This window comes from Myxocyprinus asiaticus, chromosome 2 (assembly GCF_019703515.2).
Source record: "Myxocyprinus asiaticus isolate MX2 ecotype Aquarium Trade chromosome 2, UBuf_Myxa_2, whole genome shotgun sequence".
NCBI classification, from domain to species: domain Eukaryota; kingdom Metazoa; phylum Chordata; class Actinopteri; order Cypriniformes; family Catostomidae; genus Myxocyprinus; species Myxocyprinus asiaticus.
The window spans coordinates 24,131,588-24,140,999 of NC_059345.1; the positions used below are offsets into that span (position 1 = coordinate 24,131,588).

General features: G+C 38.8%; 2 protein-coding genes across 3 annotated transcripts; one reads left to right on the top strand and one right to left on the bottom strand.

The window, feature by feature from the left end:
- Positions 1–1,865: 1,865 nt before the first annotated feature.
- On the bottom strand, positions 1,866–8,051 carry gmpr2 (guanosine monophosphate reductase 2). Of its 2 annotated transcripts, none has more exons than XM_051722178.1 (10): positions 7,901–8,051; positions 6,765–6,896; positions 6,532–6,651; positions 5,695–5,778; positions 5,382–5,555; positions 5,217–5,298; positions 4,989–5,095; positions 4,778–4,820; positions 3,947–4,106; positions 1,866–3,251 (listed from the first exon to the last, which is right to left on the bottom strand). In XM_051722178.1, the coding sequence occupies exons 2-10, from the start codon at positions 6,849–6,851 to the stop codon at positions 3,062–3,064; spliced, it is 1,047 nt and encodes a 348-aa protein (XP_051578138.1). In that variant the 5' UTR covers positions 6,852–6,896; positions 7,901–8,051; the 3' UTR covers positions 1,866–3,061. The 2 variants fall into 2 exon arrangements, with proteins under 2 accessions (XP_051578138.1, XP_051578129.1); XM_051722169.1 differs by lacking the exon at positions 7,901–8,051 and adding an exon at positions 7,290–7,818.
- Position 8,052: 1 nt separating this feature from the next.
- LOC127454779 (NEDD8) lies at positions 8,053–9,288 on the top strand. The gene is made up of 4 exons (XM_051722189.1): positions 8,053–8,210; positions 8,539–8,586; positions 8,735–8,817; positions 8,903–9,288. Exons 1-4 carry the CDS (start codon positions 8,193–8,195, stop codon positions 9,021–9,023), a joined length of 270 nt encoding a protein of 89 aa, XP_051578149.1. The 5' UTR covers positions 8,053–8,192; the 3' UTR covers positions 9,024–9,288.
- Positions 9,289–9,412: the final 124 nt, after the last annotated feature.

A 9,412-nucleotide genomic window follows, 5' to 3' on the forward strand; every position in this document is an offset into this window, starting at 1 on the left:
GGACATTTCTGGGGGGAATGGCCCTAGCCCTCACCCTCTAATCCAACAGGTCCCAGACGTGCTCAATGGGATTGAGATCCGGGCTCTTCGCTGTCCATGGCAGAACACTCACATTCCTGTCTTGCAGGAAATTACGCACAGAACGAGCATTATGGCTGGTGGCATTGTCATGCTGGAGGGTCATGTCAGGATGAGCTTGCAGGAAGGGTACCACATGAGGGAGAAGGTCTTCCCTGTAACGCACAGCATTGAGATTGCCTGCAATGACAACAAGCTTAGTCCGATGATGCTGTGACACACCGCCCCAGAACATGACGGACCCTCCACCTCCAAATCGATCCTGCTCCAGAGTACAGACCTCGGTGTAACGCTCATTCCTTCGACGATAAATGCGAGTCTGACCATCACCCCTGGTGTCTGGTAAGGACCTGCCTTACAACAGGCCTACAAGCCCTCAGTCCAGCCTCTCTCAGCCTATTGCGGACAGTCCGAGCGTTGATGGAGGGATTATGTGCTCCTGGTGTAACTCAGGCAGTTGTTGTTGCCATCCTGTACCTGTCCCACAGGTGTGATATTCGGATGTACCGATCCTGTGCAGGTGTTGTTACACATGGTCTGCCACTGCGAGGACGATCAGCTGTCCTTCCTGTCTCCCTGTATCACTGTCTTAGTCATCTCACAGTACGGACATTACAATTTACTGCCCTGGCCACATCTGCAGTCCTCATGCCTCCATGCAGCATGCCTAAGGCATGTTCACGCAGATAAGCAGGGATCCTGGGCATCTTTCTTTTGGTGTTTTTCAGAGTCAGTAGAAAGGTCTCTTTAGTGTCCTAAGATGTTTATAACTGTGACCTTAATTGCCTACCGTCTGTAAGCTGTTAGTGTCTTAATGACCGTTCCACAGGTGCATGTTCATTAATTGTTTATGGTTCATTGAACAAGCATGGAAAACATTGTTTAAACCCTTTACAATAAAGATCTGTAAAGTTATTTGGATTTTTACAAAATTATCTTTAAAAATACAGTGTCCTGAAAAAAGGATTTTCTTTTTTTGCTGAGTTTATGTGCGTTTTGGATTGTAGACATGATGTTGTAAATAAAACTCTGACCAAAGATGAATCAAAATCGAGCCTCAAGTCCTTCATGTTATAATTATTGGTAACACTTTACAATAAGGTTCGATTTCTTAACATTAGTTAACAATATTAGTTAACATAGACTAACAATGAACAATACTTTCACAGCATTAACTAATATTTGTTAATGTTAATTTCAACATATATTAATACATTTTAAAATCAAAAGTTGTATATGTTAACATTAGTTAATGCTCTATGAACTAACAATGAACAATTGTATTTTTATTAACTAACAGTAACAAAGATTAATAAATGCTGTAAAAAATATATTGTTCATTGTTAGTTCATGAGAGTTAATGCTTTAACTAATGTTTATGAATGGAACCTTCGGGCAGTTATCCAGTGTAAAGTGTTACCCAATTATTATTAAAAAAATAAATAATGTGCAACATAAACAGCACAATATGAATAATAAAACTGGAAAATATTATAACAAAGTCAATTCTTGTACATTTGTACGGGTATGTATGTTTGCCACATTTATAAAGCCTAATCGTTAGGTTGCTCCCAATCACAAGTCCATCAGTAAGGTCAAGCACTGATGCTGGGAGATACACAAGGCCTGGCTTGCAGTTGGCATTCCTATTTTTCCTAAAAGTGTTTACATTTCAGGTCTGGGATTTGTGCAGTGTCCACATACTTTTGTATATATTTTGTATTTTCTTATGCTTCAAATATTAAATAGTGTACCTGTGTAAGATAAACTACTAAGGTAAACTACAATGTTTATGCAACTCATTTATTTTCACAATACAACACAGGTAAGCTAACATTTGATGAAAATAAAAAGAATTTGAAGTGCAATTATTCCAAATGACATATTTGAAACAACAATCAGATTTAACAACAATACAAAAGATACAAATCAATATGGATCAAATTAAATCACCACTAATTAGCCAAGATCTGACTTTCTTTCAACATTTCATGCACCAGCAGCAACTTTAATCACAATCAGAGACACTTTAATCAATGAGGACAGTAACTGCAATGGAATGGCTGAAATATGAAGTGTGTAAAAAACAAATAAAACGGTACAAATTCAATTATTAAGGTTAATTAAGATGTGTTAAGTATAAAACTGGGCACAAATGCATACAATTATGCTAATACCATGTCAGGAATTCATTAAGACTTCAAATGTTTGTGTAATACTCTTGTATTTGTTACATAGAACAATCACATATGTAATACTACTATCATTTTTCAGCACAACAGAGTGCATAGTATGTTAAGCATAAAATACCATGGCCTTGGTCTTCAAATGTATGCTACAGATAGAATGACAATATATAGTATAATAGAAGTCTATAGCATATAGTATAATACACTGATAACACTGATAATCCTTTCAAGGTTCTGAGATGGTCCAGTGAGAGGGAATAGCATGGAAATAGTTAACAGTATCAGAAATCTCAGGTTACAGAAATATAAAACATCAGGCATAGACATTCAGCTTTACAACAAATTCTAAAATAGTACCTGAAGTATCTGGATAAAATACTTCAAAAAAAAAAAAAAAGTCTCTAATAGAGCATTTGGACTAAAGGATGTTAAAACTAATGAACAGAAGACAACTTCAGTTTGAAGGCTGTGATGATGAAAAAAAAAAAACTGCACAAAACACACTTTCAGTAAGGGGTAATATATTAAACACATTTTTTTTAAATCATGTCCTTTATTACAATTAAGTAAAAATTAAAATAGATGGAATGCAAGAAAAATTAAGTTATTGTGTTCTTGATAACTACTGGTAAAAGTCAACTGAAAATTTCATAGCTGTGCAAACCCTAAAATACACACTATACCCCTAAATGTGGATAAGAGGTGTGTGTGAACATGCATATGACTTTTGACAATGACCTTTCATTATGATTTGGCCCAATAAGGACCCAGTTAGACCTCAGAAATGACCTGCCTTAGTTATCATTTCCATACACAGTGTTGAGCTGTTGGGTCACCCTAATGAAGGTGGTACGACGACTTAACTCTTTCAGCTTGCCAGCGCCCACATATGTACAGGTGGAGCGAACTCCTCCCAGCACATCTCTAATTGTCACCTCCACAGGCCCTTTGTAAGGCACTTCAACCGTCTTACCCTCTGACGCCCTTAAAATACAAATATGATGGTTTATTACAATATTAATCCTAACAAAAAGAAGAATCAAGTGTGTGTTAAATGTCTGTTTTTTTAAAAACAGTCCAGAGGGTACTGCAATTCTGTCCTTGAGAGCCAGTTTAGATCAAACTGGCTAACAAAGCTGATATTCAGGTCTGCCCACTTCTGCCCACTACCCCTTATTTAACATAAATAACATTCATCCCATGTTCAGTCATGAAACTCTACATGGCGCAAGCTGATAGGTAATCAGTTAAGCCAATTACCTCAAATGGTGCAAGCTGAAAGGTCCTTTGGCATGTAATCTGCTAGCCAATCAACTTGTTTGTCACATTTAAATTGCTCAGTTGTCTAAAGACAGTTTTTGCTCCGAAACCCTCCACCCCCAAGCAACACTTGTCTAGATCTGCTGGAAATGGATTGTATATATGTCTAATTGTGTAGCTACAGAAGCATGTTTTATACTTTATGTGTGTCTGAGTATGTTCTAGCAGAGGCAAGTCTTTGTATTTACTCTGCAGCAGCAGCAGCAGCAGCGTAAGCAGACCTAGTCCGCCAGGACCAAACTTAGAAACTTGTCATATCCATTATACCACCCTAAATTTATTCCAAGAGTTGTTATGACTGAATTAGGATAAACTAATCTACAAGTTCCATCATAATACCTTCTCTCAGCTGTGCTCACCTGTACTCTGCTACACCTCCTGCGTGCTTCTTCATGGCTGTGTCCGAGCTCATGCCATAGAAAAGTTTATACTTTTTGCCATTCTTCTCTATGATGTCACCCCCACTCTCAGAATGACCTGCGAGCATTCCTCCCAGCATTACAAAGTCAGCCCCCGCACCTGTTGGTCACACAGATTAGTCAATCAAATGCAAAGCCTCATGTGACAGTAGTCACGTTTCCACTACTGGGCCAGAGCTATCAACTGGTCAGCCGGGGCCATTAGCCTCAGACCTCGAGACCAAAATCAATCTGCATCCCCACCATCGGGCCAACAGCCCAGCAACGTTGCCCTAAAATCCACCTCTAATACGCCGCCCTGGTGCCAATGTCACACACCCTGCCCATTTTACAAGCAAGAGGGAAGCTCAAAATGAGGTATCAGACTCTGGAGACAAGCTAGCCCTCGAAATAAACATGGTGGAAACTGAAGCTGCCATTTCTTTGCTTATTTTGGTCTTTGCTTGGTGGAAAGCGAGACCTGACTGAGACCTTTGACATTGACCCCGCCACAATCCCCAGTGTGCCTTCTTTGGCCTAAGGGTAATCAGCGGGCTGTTGGCCCTGAGGAAGCCCCGGAAGTGACAGTGGAAATGCAACTGGCCCTGGCCACACTAGCATGCCCTCATTTGGCCCGATAGTGGAAATGTGGCTAATGTATTACATGTAAGTTCTCCTACAAGCTTACCTTTGCCCTTACATAAGTTTTTGTTGTTTTTCTTGGCATTTATTATGTTTAAATGGTTTATAATTCTTGAGCTATGATTACGAGGCAGTGTTACCGAGACTCACCAAATGCCTTGGAAACATCACCTGGGCAGGTACATCCACCATCCTACATAAGAGACAAAAAATGGATGAGTCCCACAAAGACATGATCAAATATTCCTTTTCCACAAAGCAAGCAAGTAGCATGGTGGGTCTTTTATTATTAATTTCCAATGTAAGAACTTGGCTCTTGCAAATGACACTAGCAAACACAAACAAACCAAAAGAGTCTCACAGATATAATGTGTCCACCCAGGCCATGTGCGGCATCAGCACACTCAATGACTGCACTCAGCTGAGGATAACCCACACCCGTCTTCTTACGAGTGGTACACACAGAGCCTACACACATAAAGAGGTAAAAAAGATGCTAAATCAAGCATGAGCAACTATGTGTGAAAAATAATGTAACACGCATTTGACACTTTTTGAAACTGTTGCAATAAATGATGGATTATGTTACCTGGGCCAATGCCCACTTTGATGATGTCAGCACCAGCAAGAATCAGTTCTTCCACCATCTCTCCTGTGACCACATTGCCAGCCTACAAAACAAGGATTTCAAAATATAAATATAATTGCTAATGGGATTATGGAAATGTTTATCTGTTCTGGACTGGTAACTCACTATGATAGTGTGAGTGGGGAACTTCTGCCTCACATCTTTCACAAAGTTGACAAAGTGTTCAGAATAACCATTCGCTACATCAACACATATGTACTGAATCTGAGGTACGGCAGCCACAATGGCCCCCAGTCTCTCAAAATCTCCTTCACCTGTTCCTGTGCTGACTGCTACACTCTAGAGAGAGAAAGAAAGAAAGAAAGAAAGAAAGAAAGAAAGAATGAAAAATAATGAGAGACTGAGTCAGACCACTTAAAATAGCAACAATTTAAAGCACAGCAGAGCAGATTATAAATCTAGAAAAGATTTTGCTCACCTGTAAGCATTCGGGGTTCTTTGTAGCAAACTCTTTCCAGTCATCCACACAGTAATGCTTATGGATGGCTGTAAAGAGAGTAAACTAAAAGAAAACACACATGATTACAATAAATAATATTTACAACTGCAGAGTTAAGAAAACAACACATAATCCTATTAAAAAAAACCAAGTTTCTGTTAAACAAATAATTCACCCATAAATGAACTTCTGTCATAATTTACTCAACCTTATGTTGTTCCAAACCTGTATGACTTCCTTTCTCAGAAACATAAGATGTTTTAATGATTTTAATATTTTGTTGTTGTTGTTTTTCTTCAGTACAATGGCATATGATTTTTTTTTTTTAAATGTAAGCAATTTTTCAGTGAAAAACATGACGTCTGTTGCACGTTCATGTGAGCATGTGAGAAGCTTGTTCACAGAGCCTTGCATGTTCAAGTGAGAACTTGAGTTGTTTAGTGCTATAGCATAATTAGTACATCTTTTGTTTTCCGCCTAAGAAAGAAATTCATACGGGTTTGGAATGACTAGAGTAAATTATGACAGAATTTTCATTTTAGGGAGAACTATTCCTTTAAGTGGGTTAAAGCTAAAGACAGGCAAAAGAAAAACTGGAGTGAACTTAGACCCTGAGAAGTCAAAGTACCAAGACAGAACTAAATGCTTTTCATAAACTCCCTAACACTACACTACAGAGATACTTCCTCTCCTTATAAAAGCTCAAATGTCTTTATTTATTTTTTTATTGACAACATGGGGGTGATGTTTCAAGTCCCTGCAGTAATTAATTATTTATAAGCAGAGAATAGAGGAGTTTGGGGAGTCCTGTCACACCTGATGTAAAGCTAAGGCCATTTCAAAAGTCCCCACAGTGTCCATGTTGGCGGCTACGATGGGAATTCCACGATAACTGCCCTTTGAGTTTCTGAATGTGAAACTGCGCATGAGATCCACCTGAGACCGAAGAGAAGGTTGATATTGCACCATTAGTGAATACAATGGTGCCTCAATTCAAATTGGGCCAACAATGCAAATTATTTTAACATAACAGATCAAGGATGGCAAACCTCACTGCGAGATTTCAGAGTGCTTCGTTTGGGACGCAGCAGCACGTCCTTGAAGTCAAGTTTGACGTCATTTTCGATTCGTGGCATGGCAGCTGAAGAGGGTGGCCTTGAGACTTCTCCAACAGTATCTCACTGTTTGTGGAAAAACAAAACAAGAGAAAGAAAACATTCCTGCTCCTTCAGTTATTGGAGCTACAGAGGTTGGGGAGGGGTGGGGATACACTGAGACAGGAAATACATTTTTTTTTTCTTTTTTTTTTTTCACAAACTCTCAATCTACATTTAAACTCTTTGTAATACTTAATGCTCATGGCATTTCAGACATGATAGGAAACCAATGCAACATATATTTGTCACACATCTGGTTTCATGTATTCTGCACATGTCCTGGCTGTCAAGTAATCTAGGTCATAGTGTTATAATTGCTCATTTTCTGTCACCATGACACAGCATGGATTTGTTTTTCATTACAAAAAATGCAAATGTTTCATTGCATGTATTTCACTAAGTACAATAGCATCCTACCTCTAACTGGAACCGTGCACCTACTTGTAGAACTTGTAGGGAAAAGACTAAAGCATGTTTCCGGTGTCAAATGGGGTTCTTTTGGAGGGTGGACCTTTACGAATGACAGCGCATGTAGTCTTATTACTGAGGGGTCGCACGCATATTCAATTTCAAGTGTTCCGTTAAAAACTACAAAAGGAGGTTGGTTTGAAGCCCATGGCCGCAATAACTGTCGCAACTTTATTTTTCTCCCGTGCGTTTTGCTTTAACGGAAATAGTTTGTTACTACGCGGTTGAATATTATTTAGTATGTTGTGTGTATTTAAATAATTAAATATAAAACGCATTTTTTAATTATTATTTTAGCAACAAAGGATGTGATTCCAGAGATCTTAGCAACCTCCGCTTTTTAACATTGTAACGGTCAACTTGCGTATCACGACAGTAAGTCACCGTTTGCGGATACCATACAAACGAATGGGAAGAGCCGTAAACTGACAACTACCTCTTTTAAAACGGCAATTTTATCGTAGTAAACTCCACACACAGTGCACTCCAAACTGATTTTTTAGTGTAAAGCATATTGAAGATTTGTGGACAATTCATTATATGATGAGCTGTTTTCTCACAAAAGCAGTTTACTCAGCGTAATGACGCATATCCTCCATAGACATCCAAAAACGTCCTCTCGTCTCCTCGACCAAGTACCACCCATAGAAGGTCTGTGGGACCGCAGCGTTATTTTCCACGTTCACCTCGGAACCTTTTGTGTGGACACAAGAGTGGTAGGAATTATTTGTCAGTGACGCAGGAACTGCGAATGCCGTTGAGGAATTGTGCGAATAATTAATTAGAGGTGTCTCAAATTCTTCCACCACCAATTTATTATATTTACATAGTTCTAGAACAGAGGAAGCCACAATGCTAATTAAAGTCAAGGTAAGAACAAATAACAGCAATTTCATTCAGCACGGTCATTTTTAGTTATCGTCCAGTTCACCGTTGTAATGTTGCTCGATTGAGCGAATTAAACGATTTCTGGACTGCATCTCATAAAATATAGTAAAGCACTGGATAAAAAATATAGTTATTATTATTTTTATTTTATTTTTTAGCTCTGACTATACGTTATTCTACGTAATAGTGTGTGCGTAATTGAACAATGTGTTGTGTACAAATGATGATGGGCATGGACTCATCAGAGGGAAAGCTTGTGTCTATGACTGTGATATATAAAGAGTAACCATCTTCTGCACTATTTTTAAAGACACTCACTGGAAAAGAAATCGAGATTGACATCGAGCCCACAGACAAGGTACTATATCATTCATGATTAATAGCAAATGGCATTTTGAGTTTGTGTATTAGCCAACAGATTCCTATCAATTGCACAGTTGACTGTAAAGAGTGTTTGATTTGATGTGCTTTGCATATGTATGCATTGATGTGTCTATCTTACTTAGGTGGAGAGAATAAAAGAGAGAGTGGAGGAGAAAGAGGGAATACCACCCCAGCAACAAAGACTCATTTACAGTGGAAAACAGATGTAAGATAGGATATACACATACTCATTATTCCGATCACCAGAAAGCTTTTTATCTGATTCCAAACACTTCATCTCCCTTCCTCAGGAACGATGAGAAAACAGCAGCAGACTACAAGATCCAGGGTGGCTCAGTGCTGCATCTGGTTCTTGCACTAAGAGGTGGGCAGTTCCACTTGCAGCCCAACAGCATCTTCCAAGCTATATAGTCACCAGTTCTGCCTTGACAACCACAGATATCCAGTCAATGTACTCGCACATGCCACAAGAAACCGTTGGAACCGTATTGTGGTTTGATGAGTGGCAGCCACTATATTATTTTTTGGAACATTCATCAGCTTCCTCTTGTTAAAGTCAAGCCCCCTGAATTCGTTGAGAGCATGTATGTGCTCTTTTTGTTAAGTTTACAATGAGTGTTAGAAATCAAGTTAAAACTGTACCAGTTTGTCAATAAAAACTGATGCTGACATTTAAGCATGTTGTAACAATGTGTTTATTCTTTTACAATTCACACATCTTACTATACACCATGTTGTGAATATATCACCCACCTGCAAACTGAGATTTAAATCTTAGTACATTCAGAAACAGATGTGAC